The sequence below is a fragment of the Ambystoma mexicanum genome, chromosome 1p, assembly GCF_040938575.1.
Source record: "Ambystoma mexicanum isolate Mex_15411 chromosome 1p, UKY_AmexF1_1, whole genome shotgun sequence".
NCBI classification, from domain to species: domain Eukaryota; kingdom Metazoa; phylum Chordata; class Amphibia; order Caudata; family Ambystomatidae; genus Ambystoma; species Ambystoma mexicanum.
Window position 1 is genome coordinate 522,952,631 of NC_090921.1, and position 26,930 is coordinate 522,979,560.

Genomic DNA, 26,930 nt, shown 5'->3' on the forward strand with positions numbered 1-26,930 from the left:
GGGTGCCTAAAGCAAGACCAAAAGAGGTGATGACAGGACGGTTTAGAATTAACCTTAACCTCTGGCATTGCTCTGGGCAACCCTCCAGACCATTGTTCTTTGCCTGCCAAGCCATTACAGAAAGGGAAAAGACAATATGCATATCAGGCTTGGACCCACCCCAAAAGGGGCAGTCCAGCTGGTTATGACTTAAGACATATTTTGTGTTGTCAATTGGCAAAAGACCATACCTTATCTGTCTTTATCCTACAATTCACCCCCCTCCCTGGGTGAATGGAGAAAGTTACTCTTTGCCCAATCAGCATGATTCTTTCCAACATCAACTTGCAGCTGGTTCAGTGTATGAGAACAAGCGATAAGGAACGTTTCTTGGACTAGGGCCTTCTAATATAAGGTACACAAGTGTGGGTTCTGCTGTAAGAAACATACAGCATAACACACACAAACACCCCCTCTCTCTTTCTCTCTCTCTCTCTCTCTCCCTCCCTCTCTCTCTCTCTCTCTCTCTCGCTCTCGCTCTCTCGCTCTTTTTCTCTCTCTCACCCTCCCTCAAACTCAACTTTGGGTCATTGGGAACTGGAAGGAATTGAGGCATCCCACCAAATCAGACCATGAAAGAGTCATTTATTAATATGCTATAGTATGTGCAGAGGGATGATGTTTCCCTGCCATATTGCACTCTAGAGTGGATTAATGCAATTTACCATTCAAACCTCTGCTGCAGGGTTATCTAGAACAAGCCCAACATCAGACGAAATAAGGCAGTAGATTAGAACACTAGTAATCTGAACTGTAGCTTGTACTAAAGAGTAGGCTGCAGTTAATTCTCGGTCCAAGCTGTCATAAACCTATGAAAAGGATTTTGTTTTAAAAAGTCTTTGAAAAATATGTTTTGGTATGATTGGATTAACAGTTTATATTTTCTATAACCTTCAGGCGCTATGAACAGGACATGTACTGGAGGCGGGTAGAAGAGAAGATGTTCTGGGAAGAGCAGCGGCGTCATAGAACTGACTGGCAGCCTCCCCCACTCATGGGCAGACCTGGCTTACCTGTGCCACCACTCTTGGTGGGTAGTCATTTTAAACTCAGGGGTTTTGAGAGAAGAGATGTCAAGATGCCAAGAATCCCGAGACTCTTCGGTATACCTCCACATTGTGACTCACCACACGTATGTATTACTGAATGGCTTCTTTAAGGAAGCCTCGAGGAGGTGGTGGGAGGGATGTTGTACTTTTCCCAAAGGTCTCAGTAAAAGGTTTTTCAGTAAAGCCAATGTTTTACATCTGAGTTCTCTGATGTGCCTTCAACCAAATGGTTTGCAGAGTTTCACCTCACAAAAATACTTGTTTTCTGGCATAAATGCTGACAAATGTGTGCTTTACTCAGTTTGTTTATATTGATTTGTTTCCTTTTTCTAAAGAAATGAAGAAGTACACCAATTTTACCTTTTATATAATAATTACCCTGCTCATCTGTTTCCACTCATATTATTCTCCTGTTTGACTCGTAGCCAAATACTCTCTTGTCCTTTTTAATTCCTTCTTTGCTAAATGTCAACATAACTCTTCAACCAATGGAATAACAACATGAACCATTCTACAAATATTTGTTCTTTTCCTGTTTCAAATTCATATGTTTTCTTTGTTTCCATTACATTTTCTCAGATACCGTACCTAAAAATTATGGTTTTTCAATTCTTCTCCATCTTCTTTTTCATATTCGCTCCTATTTTCCTCTTTGTATTTGTTAGGTAAGGTTTTACTTTTTGCTACTTTTTAACCTCAAGTACTTGGACAGTAATTTGTAAAATTCCCAGGCTGTATTTCTGGATGTGTAGTTCTTTAACTATTAGTTTAGGTAAGCAAAATTCTTTTTAAGCCTCACTTATCGCTGTAACATGTATTTGTTTGAATTCCCTGGTTGCCCCTTCGGCTACCACGGAAAAGCAGACCTTTAGCTTTAATTTTCTTGTCTCACACAGGAACTTTTTTTATGCTAGCTGGTAGCTATGTTTTATTTACATAGTGACACATTGCTATACAACATATTTTTTGCTGTGGGGTAACTTCCTTTGCGTTGTTGCCAAAATGGCAACCTTGTTTTTAAGTCGGCAACCCAAACTACTTGTTTTGTTGAAGCTCGCGTTTGTTTCTGGGAATTAACATGTATAGTTATTCTTCTGCACACTGTGATGAATCCTATGTATCCTTCACTGAAGCTCTGCCTAAAGTCTCCTCCCAGGTGGCCAGGGAAGGGCTGTCGCTTCCTGATCCTGACCTTGAGGGTGGGGTTCTATGGGAGGATCACCTGGTAGGAGAAAATGGTCAGGGGAGTGAAGGGTACTCATGGGATGAGGCACAGTATTTAATACCTTTTAGGGAGGAGTTTGCCCCGCTACCACAGTATGTGATGGCTTGTTGCCATAATAAGCTAATGTCTCAACAGATTAACCATTTGAATGTGGATAGAATCTGCCAGAAACCCTGTGTTGTTGAAAGTAATGAACATCTTTTTAGAAACTCCTGCTGATTGTTTTCCTAATTACCAAAAACATCATAAGAGGACATTATTGACTACTTAAAGCCTTATGGTTACAGATCCATATTCCTCTTTCAAACCTGCATTGCGTGTAACTCTGATGACATACGTTTGATAAATGTCCTAAAGAGTAGAAGTTGGGACTGGGGCAAAGTGGAAATAGTTGAGAAAAGCAACCTTGTTATCAGGGACTTCAAGTCCCATAATTCCCCCAGTACTGAGACGAGGAAAGGGGAGCTAGAGGAACAAAGATGCAGGAGTGGCCAGCTAATTGGTAATAATGACTCTGATGGAGACTGAGAGGCTTGAAAGGCGCCCTCAGTTGCAGGTAAAGGGAAAGCAGAGGAAGTAAAACTGGAGAAATCTGTGCAGGCCATGTATGCACTGGGAAGCAAGATTAAAGCAGCCAGAAGACGCTAAGACCAGTGCAGGTCCTGAGAGGGTCTGTGCCTCTAATACGGCAAACTGCAGAGGCGGCCCGATGGGAAGCGTGAGAGGGAAACGCTTGCCCATCCAGCGCGCGTTGTGCAGAGATTGCACATCGGGAAACAGAAGTAGTAGAAGCAGCCGAGAGGTTCCATGTGGCTGGGTTTCACCAGGAACTCTTAGGAGCCATGGCGGCTCCAATTCAGCATGGCGAACGTGAAGACGATGCGTGGATTACATTTGCCTGACCGTAAGAAGCCACGAATACAACAGTCCTGCGAACATCAAACGGGGCACACGAGAGCGACTTACCCTTTGAGTCTGCAGCTTATTAATGCCTCCGGGGCGCTCTGATGCTTGCCGCCTGTGCAGTGCAGACCGTCTCACTTGTGAGTAAACGAGGGTTGTGCAGATGAATCTTACGAATACCGAAACCAGGCATTCCTTAAAGATAAAAGACTCTAGAACTGAGTTTGCATGTTTTGAGAGACTCCTACAACCCGGCGGGGAAGTCCCATTGAAACAGAAGTCACGCAAGCAATAACCAAGCCAAAAGGGGGTGAAAACTTGGTAATACCATTCCCTCATATATTGCCAGAGACCAGAGGGAAGTGTTGGAAAGCCCCGGGTTGTACAGACCACTACGCAGATTCGGGCATACCAACATGGGTAGTTGATACAAAACCTACATTGCCAAAGCCAAAAGAGACACCAGAGAAAACGGCAGACTTGTCACTATTTGTCTATTGGTACAGAAGCAAAAAAGGGAAGTGGCAACCAGGCTGCCCTTCTAGAGAAGGTTATCCACAGGGAGAGGAGCAGAGTTGCAAGGGAGTCCATAAGGAATGTTGTTTTCCCTAAAAATAAGTTGAACAGTATATGTTGCCAAACACTGCAAAGCTGTTATTGTCCCAGGTTGGAAGGGACCGCTTTTGTACATTTTCTTTAGTGTTAGTCGGGCAGGCGAGTGTACCCGAATGTCCACACTGTTATGGTGACACGCCTGGTATGAGAAGTAGACCCGGTATTGTGGTAGTTGTAGGTTTGGCAGGAGAGTAGAGCAGACACCCATTGATGCAGTGCACCAGTTGATGAAGTGTTGAATTGTGGCAACCAATATTATTTGTGACTTCAAGAATAGAACTGTATAAATTGACTTTTGAAGAGTGGTGGTTCTTTAGAATTTCTAATTTGACAGAACATCCTGACAAAGACAATTATTATTTATTGTAAAAGACCTACATGAAGATTATTCCTCTTTTGAAGTATTATTGAAGTGGTGGAACTTTGTCGAACTGAAATTACCAAGAACTTTGTTGGAACTTTGTGGACAGGTATCAGGATTTCCTACCTTACTTTTGGAACTGTTGAGCAAAACGTAGCTCAAATTTGGGGAAGGGAAATTTCACCCAGTAGAGACATTGGTTATACTTCAAAGTCAACGCATTATGTTTTCTGTTAAATTACATTGCCATGTTTTTCCATATCTTGTTATTGAATGTATGAGCATGAGGGCCAGATATCCTTTGAAAGAGTGTTTCCTTTAGTTTCATTTAGACAGAGAATCCTTGTTAGGTTAGGGATAGTGAGGCTAACTTTGAAATCATTCACAAAGTTGTCCGCCTCACATTTCTGACACCTCACAATGCTCTTCTGAGATCCCACAAAGTCAGATTGAATTCATTTGAAATGGTGTTGGCTGACTAGGGCCTTCTGGACTCCCTAATTGACATCCATGGGTGTGCACTGTCACAGGAGGAGATTTGCTGCCCTTCCAGGATTGAATGAACACCAATATTTTTTGTCACACAATCAGGGATTGAAGGGGTAGGTTAACCTAACCACCATACCTGTAGAAATGCTTATCAGGTGGGGATTAGGAACCATTCTTTAGTAAACCAGTGGGACTGATCCCTTGGAATCAGCGAGGACCACGAGGTACGCTGAGGATTTCAAATTGTGCTGCTGATTAGCAGTCCTCCTTAAGGTAAATCCATGCCTCTCATTAAATAAGGGAAGCCTGCTGAAGGTGATTCCATCCCTTGACTCGGTGGGGACAGTCCATTCATTATACTCTATAGCTTGCTGCGGATCTCCTAAATCACCTGTAATAAGACTGTGGCTTCCCCTGAAAAGAGGCTCCTGCTTTGCCTATACCAGAGTTGGTGTTGCATGTTGCACACTTGTCTGGTTGATTTCATAGTGGGACAACCTGACTCATGACCCTGCTGCTCGTATTTGAATTTCGAACACGATAGGTGCATATGTGGAGGCTTATGTCTCCTGTGACCTGCTGCAAGGGTCCCCATAGGTCTGCTTAACTTCTGTTGTGTACATCGTTGTGGGTAATTGAAGAAGTCTGTTCCTCATTTTCGATCCTAAAGTGCTGGCTCTGTCTTATCCAAAGACTGATTTGGTAACCAGAGATAGTAACTGAAGCTTGGCCAGACCCAATTCCGATTGCAAAACACACTTCTGTACCCGCAATCCCTTGGCCGTCTCCACAGTATCCATCGGTCTAAATAGTCCTCCCACAGGTCCTTAAATCCCCTTCAAGTAGCTGGCATTCCGCAGCTCTGCTTCTGGTCTGGGTTCCCTTTCGAAGCCCTCCTTGAATGAGACGTTTATAGATGGGTTACTCACCATATTCCCAGTGCAAAGTAGTTTTCATTCCCCTAAAAACATTCACCTTTGTTCCATAACCCCAGCCTAGTGTAAACCACTGGTCCAGTAGCGTTAAAGGAAAGCGTGATTAGGGGAGACAGTCAACAAGTGAATAGCCGAGCAAGGACTTTATTGGCAATGTTGCGCTCTTAAAGTGATTCGCTGATAATTTCTGCATCCTCTACAATGTATGCTCTCGTTCCATCCCTAAAGTCGTCTAATCATTTGCCTCATTACGAGGGGAGGGACAGGACATAGAATTAACGATTGGGATGTAGAAGCATGGAGACTATAGGTCATAGTGCCTGAGGTGCAATCAAACTAGAGAAATGCAATACAATGAGCTGCAGTTAATTAGTATAGTGTGTGCATGCATACAGTGTTCAGAGAATAGTGCAACAAATCCAAGATCAGTAAATATTTGAAAACCCATGGGAGCCACTGTCGGATTGAATACATGTAGAGTGCTGTTAGGAGGTTTTTCTGAATACCTCTGGTGCGGGGTTCAGATAGACCAACCTGCAATGTATGTGCTGCGATCTTCTCCAATGTAGTTCAAATTCTCATTGGTAAACTGAACAGAGCAGTCACGCTTCTCTTATGAGTAGAGGGAGCAGGTATAAGTTACATAGCACACACACCAAGTACAAGACTGTCAAGCAGGGCATACCTAAACATTTAAACTCTATTTATTATAACAGTTTGTGCATAAAATCAGTAAGTGGGCACCAAGGACACTAACACACAGTTGCAAAAATACTAATATTAAGCTCAAGGCACAGTGTTAAATTGGGAAGAAATGTTTGTTAACCTGTACAAATAGGAATACAAGGTTTAAAATTCAAGTTGATGTCCTAAAAAGTCCAGCTCAGTTACATCAGTGTTCATTCAAAGTCCAAAAGTGTTTTCAGTTAAGCTTGGCACTTTAGAAGAGTGCAAATCTTTTCCCCATATAAAACAAGAAAAACCTTTACTTGTGTGTTTATGGTGATAGAAATGCTATCTCTAAGACCGAGTCAAAGACAGCCACTCAGCTGGGGAATGAGGAGGCACCCAGAGAGGACTTCCAAAGAGAACATGTGTTTACTCTAAAATCCCATTCCCTTGCTCCATAGTAATGAGAGATTACCTACCCATTTAGGCATACATCCGTGGGAAGAGGCAGCTAACTGAGAAGAACATCATCCTGAATTAGCGTTTGCACTGTCACAGATGGCACAAGAATCACTCCATGTCTCAGAGATGGTTGAAGGGTTTTGATTTATGTCTTTATGGGTGCTAGAGCCGTCCCTCCCTCATTTATTTTGACCCTAACCCATGTGTCCTTGGCCCCTGGGTTAATATATTTTAAACGTTGAACCGCTCTGTCTAAAGTCTGTCTTGTCCTGGTGGTGAAGACCTAAATACCAAACTGCATAACTAAGGATCCCTCAGTGACTCCTAACGTTCCCTACACTATCCACTGGTCAGTTTTCTAGCCGACTTGGGATTGTGCCTTACAAATACACTCCTTGATTCAGACTCCATCTAACACACTTCCTCTCTCCCTTTCCTAATCCTTCCTCTTATCCCTTTCGCTTCACTCCACTTCTCACTCCTCCACACCACTACTCGCTCCTCCACACCACTACTCCCTCCTCTAAACTCCTTCTCCCACCTACTAGCACCGCTCCCTCCATCTATTGCAACTCCTCCCTCCACTCCTTCTTACAACTACTACTACTGCTCCCTACACCTACTACTCCTCCTCCTTCTGAATGCTACTACTCCTCCTTCCAACTATTGCTACACCTCCCCAGCAACTACTTACTCCTCCCTCTGAATACTACTCAAACACACTCCTATCACTCAGTACCATACACGTCACAGTCACTCCCTACACTGCGTTCCTAATTGTCACACTAACACCTCAGTGCCACTTCCACTCTCCAGCTAATACTCTTCCACTCACCTGCTGGTCTCTTGGTTGTCCTACGCCTCGGACCTCATCCAAATAGCCAACTCTTTCTGGCTCTGTTCCTACCTTATATTTCCTCTCTTTCCTGGATACTTGACTTCTTTCCCTGGCTAATCTGGCCCCATCTTCCCCAACCAGCCATGTGTATGCATTGCAAAGTCATACATAGTGGTCTAAGCCCCACTCACTTTCCTCGTGGGATTGACACGGAACGGCCATGGCGGCTAAGCAAGTTAAGTGTTAGTATCGTGGGGTTTGGTTACAGGCGTCCCCTAGTTAATTTGATCAAAAGAGTGGAGGATACTTCTTCCCCCTTTAGTCTCCGGTGGTCTTGTCTCATTGTGCAGGTATGCAGTAGCCTTCCGGTGACCCCGCAATATTCTCTTACATAATGCATATACTGGCAGCACCTCCTGCTCCTCTGTCCCTCTCAGCGGTATCTTAGTGAAACCGGATATGCACGTCTGTGAGGATGCTTCCTCTCTCCGTGTCTCTAACTCCATGTGTGTGACCCTCTCCGGCAGTCAGACAGGCTTTGGTTTCCCTGCCCGGGAATTTAGGGCCCTTGTTGTAGTTTCTCTCCTTGCCTCCTCAACAGGATGGATTGTGTGTAGAAAAAACAGAGAGAAACTGGCAATATATGTTGTTTGAGGCATGACTTGAGAAATGGCTGGTATGCACAGAAAGGTGATTGGGGAATAGAGGATACTTCTTCCCCTTTAGCCACTGGTGGTGTTGTGGGTTCTTGTGTCATTGTTAGGAATGCAGGAACCTTCCGTTGGCCCCACAATGATTATCTCTTATGTATTGCATATACGGGCTGCTCCTCTGTCCCTCATAGCGGTATGCTGGTTAAACCGGCAATGCATGTCTGCTGTGTTGCTGCCTTTGTCCATGTCTCTCTCTCTCTCCTCATGTGGTATCTCCGGCTCCAGAAATCTCATGGGTTTCGGTTTCCCTGTTCTGGTTTCTCTTCTTGGATTCCCTGCTTGCCTCCTCGACAGGATGGGTTGTGTGTTGAAAAAACAGAGAGAAACTGGCAAGTATCTAATGTTTGAGGAAAGGCATGAGAAATAGGTGGTATAAACAGAAACATACTGGCACAAGCGGGTGGGCAGACATTGTGGCCCTCTCAACTGGCTCTGTCCACCTCAGGGGTCGGACTGGCTCTGGATTTCCCCTTTGTAGTCTGAGAGGGGATCCCACCCCTAGCATTGTCACCACTGTAAGATGAAATCTAAAGGGACAGGGAGTTGAAAACCACTGAATCTGCTTTATCTGTGATGGATGAAGACTATATATATTTTGGGAGAGGAAATATATATTATACTATACAATGTAAGAGACAAACCAACTGATAGGGAGACTATACCATTCTGCTTTCCCTGGTTAGCAAGTGACTTTTGGATGTAGGAGTGGATTTGGTCCTTCACCAATGGAAATTGAGATCTCATCTAGTGAATACAGATCAATGTGATCAGTGAGATAGGAGTTGGGAAAATAAGGTGGGCAGACATAATTCCTGATTCAAAGATAGCACCTTAGGCAGGAAAAGGGGTGTTTCAACCATGCCACAATTAAAATGAGTGAAGGGTTTATCGGCAGTCTTGAGAGTAACCACAGACATATCAGTTGTAGCTATATGTTTAAGTGCTCTGTGATCCATGGTGGAAAGGACAACCTTAAGGTGCTAACTTGGATAAGAGTCTTTCCCAGAAGGATACCAGTGTAGGAAGCTAATGATGCAATTCCTTTGCACATTGGGGTTGAGAAGCATTAAACAATGCTTGTTGGAATTTCTATAGGTTCCAGTAGCAGCCAATAAGTTTTGAAGGAGATGGGTACAGGTCACACAACCGATGACCCTTAGCACTTTATTATATTTACTTGTTCTCATTGGAATTCCTTGCTAACACAGGCTCCCTCTTTGAACCTGTGTCAATTGTCCACTTGTTCTATTTCTCCTTGGCGTTTTCTTGCATCTGCCACAATGTGACATCCATATCATTCATTCACTTCGTGGGGTGTTTTCCTTGTCACCACCATGCTTTCACACACAATAGTTGTTATACTTTGCTTTTCACTGCTTGCTAAGCCCTAGTTACTGGCTTTCATTTGTTCATGCTTGCACATTGTCCATCATTGCTTTTTACTTGCTTTCACTGTATTGGAAAATGCACATCACTTTCATTTCACTCGTGCTGTATTTTCATGTATATTTTCTTTGTTCGGAGCGCCCTGGCGTGACTGTTCCCTCTCTGTCACTCACCGGTACACGGCAGCTGCTCCGGATGCTTTCGGTTTTCTCCTCTGCGGTCTCTCGCCTCCCTTTCACTTGCTGGTAGTTCCGCCAACCAGCGCTCCCCTCTTCCGAAACCCTCCTGCTGCTTTTATTTATTTTTATTTATTTCTACCGCGCTGGAGCCCGCAGGCATCAGGGCGCCACATGTGCATGCAGAATTACATTATACAAACAAGTCACGGGACAACATGAATCTATGGATTTTCAGGCGGGTTTTGGCTTACCCAGCTCCAACTGGGTAAACACAGCATTGGATTTGGCAGGGCTTCCGACGTTCTCACACATGTTCAGGCTGCAGTGTCTTTCTCGCTCTACTGGAGCGCTCAGCAGCCTTTTCACCGGCCCCTCTCCAGCCTACTCTGTACTGGGTTGCTGCATCCTTCTCCCCAATTGGGTTTCTCCCTCCAGTCGGTGCTCGCCTTCCTGGGGGGTCTCTCTTTGCTTCTTGCTTCTTTCTCCTTATATACACCTGTAGCCTTTCAACTGGCTGCAAAGCCCAATTAGTGGGACATGCCTGACCATGGTAGTGGTGTTTCAGTCCTCTTCTTCGTCTCAGTACCAGAGTGGTGTGCACAAATGTAAGTGTGCATTACTCCTAGTTGCCTCTTCTTCGTCCCAGTCTTAAAGTCATGTTAATGTGGGACAGTGTGTGTGTCTGTGTGAAAGAGGGGCAGACTGATAACCTACAAAGGGGAGGTCTGGTTATATTCTGACAAGGGAAAGGGATATACCATGCCTCTTCTGAAGACATCCTCTCCCCACTCCCCAAGGTCCCTCTACCCATGTGATCCTCCCTCGCATACCCACCCCCAGGGTCAGGATCCAAAAGCGATGGCCTTTCCCTGGCCACCTGAGAAGAGGATCCAAGGGGAGTAGATGGGAGGATGCCCTTAGGTTGCACACATACCCTTCTCCAATGCAGGCTGGACATGTTTGGGTCACATGGAAATCGGGAGAGAAAATCTACGTTACCCTGATACCGACCTTTTCCGGTGTTCCACTGTGAAACAATAGGGTTGCAGGTCCAGGAACCACTGCATAACCAATGGATAATGTTGACTGATCCATACTAAGAGAGGGTGGTCCGTGATCAGTCTGAAGTTTCGGCCTAATAGGTAGTATTTCAGGTGTGTAACTACCCATTTGATAGCCAATGCCTCACGTTTGATGACTCAGTAGTTCTTATCCCTAGGAAATAATGTTCTGCTGATGTATAATATGGGGTGTTTTAGCCTGTCATGATTTTGTGAAAGGACGGCCCCTAAACCCATCAAGGAGGCAACAGTTTGCAGAATAAATTTCCTAGAGAAATCTACTTTCAGGATACGGCTTTGACATAGGGTCTGCTTGAGGTTGGTGTATCAGATCTCATCTTCCTCCTCCCACCTGATCTGTTCAGGTTACGCGTTTTTTAGTTTGTCAGTGAGTCGGGAGGTCTTGCTTGAAAAATATGGAATGAAACGGCGGTAGTAGCCAATTAATCCAAAAAAGGCTTAGATCTTTTTTTTGTTTTTGGTGTAGGGGTGTCAAGAACCACTAACTTTTTCTAGTTGGGGTTGAATAGTAAAATTAACCATGAAAAACCCTAAGTTTTTACCTGCAGACTGAGCCGGTTTGCATTTTTATGGGTTTGCGGTTAGGACTGCTTTTCTCAGTACTCCCATGACAGTATAAAGGTGGTACAAATGATCTTCACAAGTTTTACTGTGTATAACAATATTGTCTATATAGGCTCTGCAAAAGTCTCAATATGATTGCAGAATCTTGTCCATTAATCTCTGAAATGTAGAGCGAATGGTAATACTTTAAATTGAAACAGACCTATGGGAGTAACAAAGGCAGTTTTCTCCTTGTCAGGACCTGCCAATAACATTTTCGTAAGGTCTATACTAGAGAGATAGACAGCATTACCCAGCCGATCGATAAGATCGTCAATACGTGGTATTGAGTAAGCGTCAATGGCAGATATGGCATTTACCTTTACAAAGTCGATGCAAAACCTCCAACTCCCATCAGGCTTTGCCACCAACACGATAGGGGTGGCCCAGCGGCTTGAAGATGGTTCAATAATATTGGCCTCAACCATCTGTTTTACTTCCTGAATAATAGTTTTAAATGTACCAATTTTCCTTCCAGAGTGTGAATATGGTTATAGATGGTATAGTATAGATTAGATGGCTCTGATAAAGGAATTGGAAGCAACATAAATTGGTAGAATTTCAACAGGCATCTAATTTCCGATACACATGGTGGGAAGAGGCAGCGCTTCATGGTAAGTATACACTGTGATTGGTTAGTGCTGGAAGAACAAAAATACATTTTAGAAAAATACATTTCGAATGGATTGTGTCCTCCCATGTATTCCTCATCTTAGATATATCGTTACCTTCAGTTTTGCTGCTTCGGAAATTTTTTCTCTCTCCACCAGAGGGCGCTCCACTTGAGGTGGCAGCGTCGATGTCCCTTGGCGGCATCCGTCGAGCACCGACGACATCCTCTGTATAAATGCCTCGAACGCGCCCGTTGGCCTCAGTTCCGTTTTTCCGTTAGCTTCGCTTCGGATCCATATGAACAGCGCTTCAGTTTGACCGATTATGTCTTCTTCATCGAACCCTTCCAAACCGAAAACTGGGTTTAAGAAATGTCAGAAATGTGGAAGAAAGATGTCGCTGACAGACGCTCATCGAAATTGCCTCTGGTGCCTCGGTTCTGACTATCGTATTGATGACTGCGGTTCTTGTCAGTCGATTAACAATAAGGCCTTAAAAGAACGAAGAGGTAAACAAGCGGTGGGGGAGGAATCCTCAAAGTCTTCTTTGAGAGGGAGGAAAGATTCAGCTGAGTCTTCAGCATAACGTCACAAGAAATCTAGATCGCGGAGTAGATCCAGGAAGTCCTCTTCTTCTTCCTCTAAAAAGGCAAAGAAAAGACGACACCGATCTCCTCTTCCTCTTCCTCGAGGTCATCCGAGGAAGTTATAAAATGTCCGACAAGACACGACTCACTTAAAAAGTGGGAATCTTTCAGGGCATCTATGTTAAAAAATGTTGAGAACGCGGCCCAGACCCCCTCAAAAACGTCTGATGAAGACCATGCCCCTACGTACAAAAAAAGTCACAGGGGAAGATCCAAGACGAGCGAATCTGACAAAAGAATTGTCGAGGGTGTCATCCAGGGAATCCTCCCAAACACCTCATAAGAAAAACCTCCTGGTGCATAAATTGGAGGTAGAACATGAGAAAATGGCGTTGACCCTCATACGTCATCAAAGTCCTCATCTAAAACATGTCCGAAGCCTCTATCGAAGGCGGTCGAACACAAGGGGTCGATAACCCAACCTAAAAAGGTTACGTCGAGTACACAATCAACGATATTGAAGGCTCATTCGATGGTCTCGACAACTCCTTCAATGACACAGAGGATTCCTTCGAATCCATCGAAAACTACCTCGACAACATCAAAGGTAGTAGCTACAACATCGACACCATCGACGCTTCTGTTGACGTCGACGCCCATTACAATGGTGAAATCGACACCAATGTTAAACCCTATGCTACCTGAAAAGGTATTTCCCCCACCAAGTAGACATGATTTTTTTTAGGACCCATGTCATCTATATATGAGGGAATGTCATCAGGAGGAGGAGAAGAAGAAGAAGAGGTTTCACCTGCTGGTGTTAAATTTGGTACAAGACAAGTCCCTGAGGAATTAGTTGATCCTCAGTCTAAGATGCAAGATCGATATGAGTGCTTGCAATCACCAGGTGGTCTGGATACCTCTCCAGAATACAAATTTGAAAAACCTGACTCAGCAGAACATGCTGATGCAGGTTATAGAAAATTAATGAACAGGGTTATGGAATTCATGGGATGGGGTAGGAATTCACCTGTCTATCAGGATGATGACATGACTGATATCCTTTCAGGAGGACCTCAGCCAGACCCCATACTTCCATTTCATGTAGCTTTACAAAGGAAGGTTAATACTGCATGGGAACATCCTGAAACTGTTCCAGCAGTAAATAAGAAATATGTGTCAAAATGTAGACCCTGTTCTTCTGATCCAGAATATTTAAGTAAACACCCATCTCCAGAAAGTCTGGTAGTTCAAGCAGCTACATCGACTAGGAATGCTGCATACCCTACAATTCCCCATGATAGGGATGATAAAAAGATTGATGCATGGTCTAGAAAGATTTTTACATCAGGGTGCATGGCTCTAAAATCCACAAATGTATCTTGCACTCTTGCAAGATTTACATATACCCTGTGGGACTGCATATCAGCGGCAGCTCAACACATCCCGGAAGGTGAGGAACGTGATGGGTTCCTATCCATAGTAAGGGATGGAAAGGAGGCTTCGGGGGAATTCCTTCAAGCAGGTTTGGATACAGCTGACAGTATCAGTAGGTCCATGGCATCTAGCACAGTGCTACGCAGATTTGCGTGGCTAAGAAAGTCGGGTTCGAGGGGATTGGGTCCTCCGACGTATTCCATATCGATGACATGTAATCACCACAGCTGTGCTGCTTTGGAAACTTTTTTTGGCGTCTGCGTCCTGCGTCGATGACGTCGATGCGCCGTCGTCGAGGACCTCCTCCGACGTCATCCGATGTGATAAGTAGGACGCACGACACCCGTAGCCTCATTTCCGTTTTTTCCGCGAACGTGTTGCTTCGTGAATCTCGGTTAACGCCTCGACTCTTTGGAGTTCTGTTCTTCCCGGTTCTTCGAACCTGTTAGTTTTGTGAAAATCCTTCGTGTGACGATGTCTTCTACTTCGTCTTCGACCCCGCGTCCGGGTTTCAAGAAGTGCGGGGAGCCTTACGCGAACGGAAGAAGAAGTTGTCGGTAGGTCGGGTGTCCAAGCCCCGGAAGTCGAAGTCTGCGGGGCTTTCGACGGATGATTCGAGGGGTGACTCTCCGCGTCATCGTCGGAAGTCGTGTGGGTCTCCTTCTAGGAGTCGGTCTTGTCACTCCTCAGCCTCTTCGAGGCATTCTCGGAAGCGCCGACACCTGTCGTCTTCCAGGTCCTCTTCGGAGGACTCTGCCCGGCACGTCGCTTACCCCACCAGCCGTGCGACACCGGAGGAATGGGCTTCCTTCGGGAAGAAAATGCTGGCGATTCTTGAGTCACAGGGTACTAAGCCGTCCGTGCCCCCGAGTGGGGTCGGTCGTGAGAGGTCGAGAGACACCGCTCGCAAGAGTGGTCGGCACGAGTCACGGGAGAGGTCCTGTTCGGACAAGGAGACTCGTTCTCGACGTACCCGTTCCAGGTCCCGGTCCTCGACGCGTTCGAGACCGTGTGCACCTGTGAGGTCTTCGAGGAAGACATCGACGTCTGAGGCGTCGAGGGCGTCGACAGGCTTTCTCGAGGCTCCGGCTCCGAGGAAGTTGTCGAAGCCGTCGACGCTCAGGTCGTCGAGGGACACGCTCGGGGCTCCGGCCTCGAGGGCTGTGTCGACGCCGCCGATGCTAGCGGCGCTGCACCTGACGTAGACGGCGATTTCTTCGACGCCGATCCTCTCGGCGCCGATGCCTGTTCTCTCGACGTCGGCGCCGATTCGCTCGACGCCATCGACGCCTTTCGTGTCGGAGGTACCCCGTGGCACGGGGGAACCCCCTAGGAAGGCTCTGGTTAAGAGCAAGCACTCTTGGGTGCCTTCTTTTCGCCACCTGGAATATATTTCAGAGGTGGATGAGGATTCTGATGGCCTGGTTCCTAGTCAGGTTCCAGATGAAATTGTCTCGGGCCATAGTCAGTTTGACGATTTGAGGCAGTCACTGCATGATGCCAGTGGACTGGACACCTCTCCGGAGGTGGAGTTTTGTAGGCCTGAGCCTGGCTCTCATGCCGATTCCTCGTACCGGCGCCTTATGGCTAGGGTTTCTGAGTACTTGGGATGGTCTGCTCCCCCAGGGGAGTTTGTGCAGGATGATCTGACGGACATCCTTGATGTTGGTCCCCCAACTGACCCGGTACTGCCGTTCCATATGGCTTTACAGAGAAGGGTGGCGGCGGCTTGGACTGCTCCGGAGAGTCTCCCGGCGGTGGGCAGATCCTTGTCGCGAAAATACCGTCCAGCCAGTAGCGACCCCTGCTACTTGACCAGGCACCCCACTCCGGAGAGTTTGATGGTGCAGGCGGCCACGGCCCCGGCAAAGCAGGCGTCGTACCCTACCATCCCTCCCGATAGGGACGACAAACGTTTTGATGGCTGGGCGAGGAAAGTGTTTTCTTCTGGTGGTATGGTGCTTCAGGCGGCCAACTCCATTTGTGCCTTGTCTCGTTTCACACACGCTCTGTGGAACTGTGTTGCGTTAGCGGCTGAACATATTCCCGAAGGGGACAAACAGGATGGTTTCCTTGCTATGGTCCAGGATGGTAAGGATGCCATGTGTGTGTCCGTTCAGTCGGGTTTGGACTTAGCTGAATGCGTCAGTAGGTACATGGCGGCAAGCACCTTGATACGCAGGTTTGCGTGGTTGTGGAAGTAGGGGTTTGCTCCTGATGTGCAGTCCCGGTACCTCAACATGCCCTTTGACGGTGAACACCTTTTTGGCAACAAGGCTGACGAGAGCCTTGCGAGGTTGCAGAGCTCAAAAGCTGCAGCGAAGTCGTTGGGCGCTGCAGTTTGACAACCTCCGCCTTTTCGTCCTAGGGGACAGCAGTGGAGGGGTGGTTCCTTTCGCTATTACTCGTCCTTCAGTAAAGCGAGAGGAGCTGGCAGTCAAAGAGGCCAACGCAGGGGTACCAGAGGTGGACGACAGGGTACCCGTGGTGCCAAGGCCGCTCGGGCAGTTGCCTCTTTGCCCTCAGGTAACGCCGCAGCCGCTCCCACTCAGTCATGAGGCCATGTCCCATGGTTCGCCGGTTGGGGGAAGGCTGGCTCAGCATCTTGTAGAGAGGCAAGCCATTACTTCAGATGTGTGGGTTCTGGAGATCATAATCCACGGCTACTGTCTTCCCTTTCGGCACAGGCCTCGCAACAATCCACCGGGGCACCTCTCTTTGCAGAGTCCGGATCCGCTCCTTGCGCAGGAAATTCAAGCCCTGCTGGAGAAAGGCACCATAGAACTGGTGCCTGTAGCGGAGAGGAACAAGGGATGGTATTCCCCTTATTTTTTGATTTAGAAGAAAGATGGGGGATTGAGACCCATCATGGACTTGCGCGGTTTGAACAAACTCCTCAGGAAGGACAAGTTCAAGATGGTTACTCTCTCTCAAGTCTTCCAGGCCCTTCAGCTTCAGGACTGGTTGGTGTCACTCGACCTCAAGGATGCTTACTTCCATGTGCCGATCCATCCCAAGCACAAGAAGTGCATGAGGTTCGCGGTTGGCGACTCACACTTTCAGTTTCGGGTCCTGCCGTTCGGATTGACCTCCGCCCCGAGGGTTTTCACCAAGCTCATGGTGGTGGTGGCAGCGCATCTCAGGCAAGGGGGGATTCACGTCTACCCCTACCTGGATGATTGGTTGATCAGGGGGAGCTCTCCCGGGCAAGTCCTGGATCATCTGTCCGTCACCTGCCACTCCCTTCACAGGCTGGGCTTCTCCCTCAATTTAAAGAAGTCCCATTTGACGCCAACACAGCGGCTCCAGTACATCGGAGCAGTGCTCGACACTTCCCTGGGGCAGTGTTTTCTTCCCCAGGTGAGGACTCTTCACATTCAGCAGATGGTGCACAAGTTTCAGCATGCCCAGACGCTCCCAGCGTTCGAGTTCTTGAGGTTGCTCGGCCTCATGGCATCCTGCATTCTTCTGGTGCCAGAGGCTCGCCTGCGGATGAGATCTTTGCAGTGGGCACTCAAGACGCAATGGTCGCAGTCCTCCGGCAGGATGTCGGACCCGGTTCAGGTGCCGCCCTCGGTCGCCCGGGACCTTCTGTGGTAGGCCGTCGAAGGCAACTTGATGAAGGGGGCTCCATTTTGGCTTCCCTGGCCGGAGGCGACGATCATGACGGATGCATCCCTCACTGGATGGGGAGCTCATGCCAACGGGCTGACAGTCAGCGGTCGCTGGTCTCCGTCGGAGTCCAGACTCCATATCAATCTGTTGGAGCTGAGGGCCGTCAGGCTAGCCCTGAAGGCTTTTCTGCCGACTGTGCGAGGAAAGAATGTCCTGATCCTGACGGACAACACAGTGGCCATGCACTACCTCAACAAAAAGGGGGGGCAGGGTCACTTCCTCTGTGCAGGGAGGCGATGCAGCTCTGGTTCTCGGCCATCCAGCAGGAAATTTCGATCTCGGCAGTTCATCTGGCCGGAGACGAAAACGTGACGGCGGACACTCTGAGCAGGCAGAGCGCGATCTCTCACGAGTGGGAGTTGGCTCAGGAGATTCTCCTGGAGATCTTCGCCCTTTGGGGGACCCCTCAAGTGGATCTCTTCGCCTCCAGTGTCAACCGGAAGTGCGAAAGGTTTTGTTCGCGGGAATTTCCTCCAAAAGGAGCCTTAGGAGACGCGTTTGTGGTGGAGTGGTCATTCCCGCTGCTGTACGCGTTTCCTCCAGTCCCCGTCATCCAGCAAGTGCTGCGGAGGTTACGGAAGGTCGGTTCCCGGATGATCCTCATTGCTCCGGCGTGGGCTCGGAGGACATGGTACCTGGACCTTCTCGACTTGTCCATCTGCCCTCCACGTCGTCTTCCCTACCGAGATGATCTGCTCTCACGGGAGGGGGGTCAGGTTCTCCATCCAGAGGTCAGATCCCTCAACCTTCACGCTTGGCTTCTGAAATGTTGAGGTATAAGGATTGGGACCTCCCTGAAGACGTGATGGAGGTGTTGCTCTCGGCCCGAAGGCCAGCAACAAAGTCTCTGTACCGTTGCCATTGGCATAAGTTCTGCGCCTGGTGCAGAGTTCAGAACGTGGATCCTTTTGCATGTGACATCCCCATGGTTCTGTCCTTTTTACTTTCTTTGGCCCACAGGGGCTTGCAAGTGGGTACCATTAAAGGTTACCTGGCGGCGCTGTCCATCTTTAAGCGCTCGTCTGAAGAGTGTTCTTACTTTAAAATCCCTTTAATTTCACAGTTTCTGAAATGGCTCACTAATGTGTTCCCTCCGTCACCTTTCCTGTTGCCCGGTTGGGATTTAAACCTTGTTCTTAAGTTTCTTATGGGTGCTCCGTTTGAGCCTTTACATTCTTGCCCTTTGAGGCTGTTAACTCTGAAAACTGTGTTTTTAGTTGCGGTTACTTCCGCTCGCAGAGTGAGTGAGTTACAGGCACTTTCAGTTAAGCCACCCTTCACTGTATTTCACAAGGACAGGGTTGTCCTTAGAGTCTGTCCTTCTTTTCTTCCGAAGGTAGTGACAGAATTTCATTTGGCCCAGAAGGTTGTTCTTCCGGCATTCTATCCTCCTCCGCATCCTGGTAAGGAAGAGGAGAGGCTCCATAGGCTTGATCCTAGGAGAGCTTTAAGCTTTTATGTTTCACGCATGTCCCGGGTCAGAGTGGACGATCAACTCTTTATTGGTTACGCTGGAAAGCGTTTGGGGCAAGCTGTGACGAAACAGACTTTGTCTCGCTGGATTATTTTAGCCATCTCGGAGTGTTACCGCTTGGCGGGTAAGGACCCACCGGCGGGCCCATTCTACTAGGGGTGTGGCTGCATCTACTGCCCTGCAGAGGGGTGTTCCTCTTCGCAACATCTGTGATGCAGCCACCTGGGCTTCAGTACATACATTTGTACGTCACTATTCCCTCGATTCCATCCGAGGACAGGATCTGGCCTTTGGCAAGGCGGTCCTTTGCTCTGCTATTTGATTGGCTATTCTAAATTTTGATTCTAAATTCTTTCCCTCCTCCTCGCTCTGGTACTGCTTTGGGAGTCTGTCATAGATATGGAATACGTCGGAGGACCCAATCCCCTCGAAGAACAAGTTACTTTCTTACCTAGTAACATTCTTTCGATGGGATGGTCCGACGACGTATTCCATATCGCTCCCGCCCTGCCTTCCCCGCTGCAAAATTTCTTTTGCGATTGCAGCTTACGTTCCGTTCCGCAAGGCTTTGTGTCTGACTGGCAGTTGACTAATGTCACACGTTCTGGGGGAAAAAACTACAACTGAGGCTACGGGCGTCGTGCGTCCTACTTATCACATCGGATGACGTCGGAGGAGGTCCTCGACGACAGCGCATCGACGTCATCGACGCAGAACGCAGACGCCGAAAAAAGTTTACGAAGCAGCACAGCTGTGGTGATTACATGTCATACATATGGAATACGTCGTCGGACCATCCCGTCGAAAGAACGTTACCAGGTAAGAAAGTAACTTGTTCTTTTGCACCGGATGTGCAATCCAGACTTCTTAATATGCCATTTGACGGCTCAAGGTGGTTTGGCAGCAAGGCGGATGAAAGTTTGGAGAAGCTGCAGACCTCCAAGGCAGCAGCAAAATCACTCGGTGCCGCTATAAAACAACCTCAACAACGCCCCTACACAGGCTCATCTTCCTGGAGGGGTCGTCCCTTTCGATTTTACTCCTCATTTGGGAAAGGAAGGGGACAGGCCAATCAGAGAGGACAAAGGAAATTTCCTTGGGGGCGAGGAAGAGGTGGTAGATCTGCCCAGCAGTGGCATCTGTCCCTCCAGCCGCTGCTGCAGCTCCCGCAAAACCACTCTGAGGTTTTGATTCACAAGACCCCAGTGGGAGGCAGAATCTCACAGCATCTAGAGGAATGGCAGGGCATTACCTCAGATGCTTGGGCACTGGAAACAGTATCCCAAGGTTACTGCCTTCCTTTTCAAAAGAAACCTCAGAATCACCCACAGGGATACAACTCTGCCAAAAATCCAGACCCGCTCCTGTTGCAGGAAGTTTTAACCCTGATACAGAAAGGTGCAATAGAACATGTGCCTGTAGCAGAGAGGAACAAGGGTTGGTATTCCACATATTTCCTCATACCAAAGAAGGACGGAGGATTGAGACCCATCTTGGACTTGAGAAGCTTGAACAAGTTCCTCAGGAAGGACAAGTTCAAGATAGTTATACTTTCTCACATCCTTCAGGCTCTCCAACTTCAAGACTGATTGGTATTATTGGACCTTCAGGATGCTTACTTTCATGCGACAATACATCTCAAGCACAGGAAGTACCTGAGGTTCGCGATTGGCAATTCTCACAATCAGTTTCGAGTTCTGCCATTCGGCTTGACCTCTGTCCCGAGAGTTTTCACCAAGTTGATGGCGGTCGTGGCAGCGAGTCTCAGGAGAGGGGGGATTCATGTCTACCCATACCTGGACGATTGGATGATCAGGGCCCGTTCTCCAGAACAGGCCCAGGAACATCAGTCCAAAACTTGCCACTTCCTTCACAAACTAGGGTTTTCTCTGAATTTAAAAAAGTCAAATATGATACCATCACAGAAACTCCAGTTTATCGGAGCAGTCCTGGATACTTGTTCGGGCAAAGCCTCGCCTCCCAAAGAGAGAGCTCCCCACATTCTGCAGATGGTAATAAAATTCCAGAATGCCCAGTATCTACCGGCTTTCGATTTTCTCAGGTTGCTCGGTCTAATGACAACCTGCATTTTTCTGGTGACAGAAGCCAGATTGAGGATGAGATCCCTTCAATGGGCCCTCAGAACTCAGTGGTCCCAATTTTCAGGGGAAATGTCAGATCTTTTACAAGTTCCAACCAAGGTAGTACAGGATCTACAATGGTGAGCTTGCAAGGAACATACCCTCAGGGGAGAATTCTTTTGGCAACCATGGCCGGAGATAACAGTATTAACGGACGCCTCACTCACGGGTGGGGAGCTCACACCAACGAGTTGACAATCGGCGGTCGTTGGTCTCCAACGGAGTCCAAACTACACATCAACCTATTGGAGCTGAGGGCAATCAGACTAGCGCTGAAGGCCTTCTTGCCCTCTGTACGGGGACAGAATGTCCTGATAATGACGGCCAACACAGTGGCCATGTACTACCTCAACAAGAGAGGAGGAGTAGGGTCACTGCCACTGTGCAGAGAAGGATTGCAGCTCTGGTACTGGGCAAAACAAGAAGGGATCTCTGTCAGCAATTCACCTAGCCAGAGAGCAAAACACAGCGGCAGATGCTCTGAACAGGCAGAGCACAGTCTCCCACGAGTGGGAATTAGCTCACAAAGTCCTTCAAGAGATCTTCACCCTTTGGGGAACCCCACAAGTGGATCTGTTCGCGACCATTGTCAACAGGAAGTGCGAACTGTACTGCTCAAGTAAATTTCCCCCGAGTGGAGCTCTAGGAGACGCATTTGAAGTGGATTGGGAGTTTACACTTCTGTATTCGTTCCCTCCAGTCCCTGTGATCCCTCAGGTAATCGGGAGGATGAAACAGTTAAGGAAAACCATGATCCTAATTGCTCCGGATTGGGCCAGGAGGACATGGTACCCGGCGGACCTTCTGGACATGTCCCTCTGCCCTCCAATACGTCTTCCAAAAAGAGAATATCTTCTCTCGCAAGAGGAAGTTCAAGTTCTCCATCCAGAGGTCAAAACACTCAACCTTCACGCAACTGAGAAGGCCAGAAGGCCAGCAACTAAATCTCTGTATCGTTGTCGTTGGAACAAGTTCAGTAACTGTTGAAGAGATAAGAATGTGGACCCATTTCAGTGTAATATTCCTACAATATTATCTTTTCTTTTCCATTTGGCTAATCTGGGGCTCTAGGTTAGTACGATAAAAGGATACTTAGCAGCGCTATCCATCTTTAAGCGCTCGTCAGCGGAGGATTCTTACTTTAAGATACCTTTTAATAACCCAATTCTTAAAAGGTCTAAATAATGTGTTTCCTCCAATGCCCTTTCAAGTTCCTGTGTGTGATTTAAACTTGGTACGAAAGTTCCTCACATGTGTTCCATTTGAGCCTTTACACTCTTGTCCATTAAGGCTTCTTACTCTAAAAACAATACTTCTAATTGCAATGACATCAGCCCGCAGGGTAAGTGAGTTGCAGGCACTTTCTAGTGGTCCTCCTCACACCATCTTTTATAAAGATAAAGTTGTCCTTAGGGTCAAACCTTCTTTTTTGCCAAAAATCGTCTCAGATTTTCACCTGCCACAGAAAATAATACTACCTACTTTCTACCCTCCTCCTCACACAAGTAAGGAAGAGGAACGACTACATAGACTAGATCCTAGGAGAGCTCTTAGCTTCTATATTTCAAGATTGGCTTTTTGTGGGATACACAGCCCTAAATTGAGGCTAGCTGTAACCAAGCAAACATTATCTAGATGGATAATCTTAGCTATAACTGAATGTTATAGATTGGCTGGGAAAGATCCCCCAGATGGGTTGAGAGCTCTTTCAACCAGGGGCATGGCAACTTCAACAGCACTTCAAAGGGGTGTCCCTGTACAAGATATTTGTGCAGCAGTCACATGGTCATCCATGCACACTTTCATAAAACATTATGCTCTAGACTCAACTGCCTTCTACTTGCTAAATCAGTACTTCATTCTGTACATGACTAAAACATTTATGTACTCCCACCTCCAATACAAAACTGTTTTGGGAGTCTATCTAAGATGAGGAATACGTGGGAGGACACAATCCATTCGAAGAACAAGTTACTTACCACTTGTAACGTTCTTTCGATTGGATGTTCCTCCCACTTATTCCTTATTGACCCTCCCAGCTTACGCCACAGTACAGTTTACGTGGTTTACACTCTAAATTATTTAAGGCTAGGGTCAAAAGAGGCACGCCTTTAACCACAATCCATTGGGTACGAAAAAACAGAACTGAGGCCAACGGGCGCGCTCGAGGCATTTATACAGCTGATAACGTTGGTGCTCGACAGATGCTGTCGAGAGACATTGACGCCGCCGCCTCGAGTAGTGCGCCCTCTGGTGGAGAGAGAAAACATTTCTGAAGCAGCAAAGCTGAAGTTAAGGATATATCTAAGATGAGGAATACGTGGGAGGAACATCCAATCGAAAGAATGTTACAGTTGGTAAGTAACTTGTTCTTCTGATGCTTGTTAATCTGATTAGAATCACATGCTGTGCATATGGCCCGACATCCAGTGGTAAGCGCGGAGTATTGCATCTTGTCTTTAGGGGACCGAAAGGGGACGTTGGCCTAGGCGTGTCTGTAACACCATCCCTATTGTGACGTGTAGTGTACCCAAAATCCCTCATGCCCCAGGTCCCTCAGATTGTTTTTTTCTACCCAGATAACTGGTTGCCCTATAGCAGAGCTCTTACATAAGAGACATTGTTTATCTTAAAACGACTTGTCGGTTATTCCCGACGGCAGGAACAACTTCAACGAAGACTGCAGGGGATTTATCTACGGCAGTGGATTTCGGCTCCTACGATCCGGCGGCTGAAGCATCCATGTGGGCAGGCCTTCTGGCCGACCTTCACAGTAGGCAGAGTGAGGTCGAGGTGGCCATATTTTAGTTATGTCTTTCTTGTTTCTCCCTCTTTACCCTCTAGGTCTGGTCATCTTTCCCTTTTGCTATGGAAAGGACCCCATTTAGGTTCTGCCCTAAGTGTAGGGTCAGATACCAGTGGAAGGACGAACACAGGACGTGCATCTCTGGTCTCCCCTTAGATCACGACGAGAAGCGGTATGCGGCTTGTAAACTCCTTCGGCCTAAGACCCTTAAGGAGCGCTGTCAATAATGCATAACGGAGAGGGCTATCAATCCCCTCTCCCGAACCACAGAAGCCGAATAGATCGACTCTCCCACTGTGGTTGGCACGGGCGCCTGAATATTAATAATACAGGGAACCACGTGGCAGCCAATGGGGGGAAGACGGAGTTAGGGAAAGGGGATGGAATAACAAAGGTAAGGTAGGGGAAATAAACATGCATACATAGACAGAAAAAAAAAATAATCACAGAACCTGCCTGGCAAGAAAATAGTCCTGACTTAATACCTCATCAACCCTACTCTCCACCTGAATATATGGCACTAGTAATAGACTAGCAGAAGCACATGAAACATAGAGGTTAGTGGTCTTGACTTAAGACACAACACCAATAACCAACTTCTCATACACAGAACTCAATATTGCGTAAGCATGATTGCACAAACATAGGGAATCCCCTGTAATGACTGTGACAGAGACACATGGCCCTAAATGGACAAGCAGAAGCCACAAAACAAGAAACCTAGCGCTGTACATGTAATGAACATAAACCTCTTGTGTGTAAAAGCACCATTGACTGGTATTTTCATGTTCTCCCAACACCTCCAGAAACAAATCAGTTCTTTTCTGTGTTTTAACCCAGAATGTCTGTAAGTAATACCCTACAGGCACAATATGCATAAATGATCTATAAAGACGTCTTTTAGCAAGTAGGCACTTAAGTGCATGCCCGGACGCCTCCTAAGGCAGTCCGGACCCGAAGTAGTGAAGCAGAGTTTTGCGCCTGGCCACCTCAACCCAGGCATTAGCAGAGAACCATGAAAACATATCCAAGACTTGTGAGCCACTTAACTGGATGTCTGGATTTCTCATGAGGCACCCGGACCTGAAGAAAAGAAGCGGAGTATCAGTGTTGCAGGCTCCTCTCACCGCCACGAGCCGAGTCTCTCCATGCACAGCTCCAGTAAAGCAATCGGGAGCGCTTAATTCAGCATCCCCTCCGGAGTTGGTTCTGCCGCCCGCATGCCCGCCTCACCATATCTCCAGTTTGGACCTCACCGCTGCCGCCGCCGCCGCCCGTGCTCTCCAACAGCCGTTATAAGCACGCCTTTCCAATTACCGTCAGCTGCTTAGTGGCACGCATAGGGAACTACACACAATCCTTTTGCCTACTGAGAAGTATAGTTCCCAGACTCACTGGCGCACTACACACCTCTTACTGCCCAAAGCCGGCCTCCTGACAAGCGCCGTGTAAAGCGGTGGGCCGCGTACGGTATGTGGCGGGTGGAACCCCATTCCCCCACCGCCACACCCGCCGAAAGTGACAGGGGCACCTCTGATGACCAAACATCCGTTGCGGATGTGATAGACCTCGAGGCGGACACTTCTAGGTCCGCCACGCCCGTCCCCGACCCTTCAAGTCCTGACACTAGTCTTGCTTCAGGGACAACACCCGGCGACAGGGGCGTACAAAGAACGCGTTACACTAAACACACAACCCCTCCACCTATTTCAACGGGTACGTCGAAAAAAGTGAAAGCGCCAGCAGGGAAGTCTAAAATTACGGTGGATTCCTCTGATCGTTCAGATCAACAGCCTTCTCCGCATCTGCAGCAGCGTTTTGCGACTGGGCATTCCAAAACAAGCAAGGGCGCTACCCCTAAACAGGTTTACACATCGAAGCGCAGAATTTCGATACTCCGACGGTCCCTAAAGGCCCGGTAGGCCCAAAAATTATGACTTTGCCTTAAGGCGAAAAACTGACCGCTAGGCCCTCTAATGCCGCGGTTGGCGGTAAAACTACCGATAGACCTTCGGACCCACTAAAAGCATGGACAAGCAGAAGCCACAAAACAAGAAACCTAGCGCTGTACATGTAATGAACATAAACCTCTTGTGTGTAAAAGCACCATTGACTGGTATTTTCATGTTCTCCCAACACCTCCAGAAACAAATCAGTTCTTTTCTGTGTTTTAACCCAGAATGTCTGTAAGTAATACCCTACAGGCACAATATGCATAAATGATCTATAAAGACGTCTTTTAGCAAGTAGGCACTTAAGTGCATGCCCGGACGCCTCCTAAGGCAGTCCGGACCCGAAGTAGTGAAGCAGAGTTTTGCGCCTGGCCACCTCAACCCAGGCATTAGCAGAGAACCATGAAAACATATCCAAGACTTGTGAGCCACTTAACTGGATGTCTGGATTTCTCATGAGGCACCCGGACCTGAAGAAAAGAAGCGGAGTATCAGTGTTGCAGGCTCCTCTCACCGCCACGAGCCGAGTCTCTCCATGCACGGCTCCAGAAAAGCAATCGGGAGCGCTTAATTCAGCATTCCCTCCGGAGTTGGTTCTGCCGCCCGCATGCCCGCCTCACCATATCTCCAGTTTGGGACCTCACCGCTGCCGCCGCCGCCGCCCGTGCTCTCCAACAGCCGTTATAAGCACGCCTTTCC

At 47.6% G+C, this 26,930-nt stretch overlaps 1 protein-coding gene across 4 annotated transcripts in view; it reads left to right on the forward strand.

The window, feature by feature from the left end:
• The window catches only part of ZFR2 (zinc finger RNA binding protein 2), a 2,121,586-nt gene that overhangs the window by 1,069,087 nt on the left and 1,025,569 nt on the right, over positions 1–26,930 (forward strand). For 3 of the 4 annotated variants that reach the window (XM_069649412.1, XM_069649415.1, XM_069649414.1), the window contains one exon: positions 937–1,171. In XM_069649412.1, coding sequence (XP_069505513.1) covers positions 937–1,171 — 235 coding nt within the window. The remainder of the gene's footprint in view (positions 1–936; positions 1,172–26,930) is intronic. The other variant, XM_069649413.1, reaches the window with a different exon arrangement.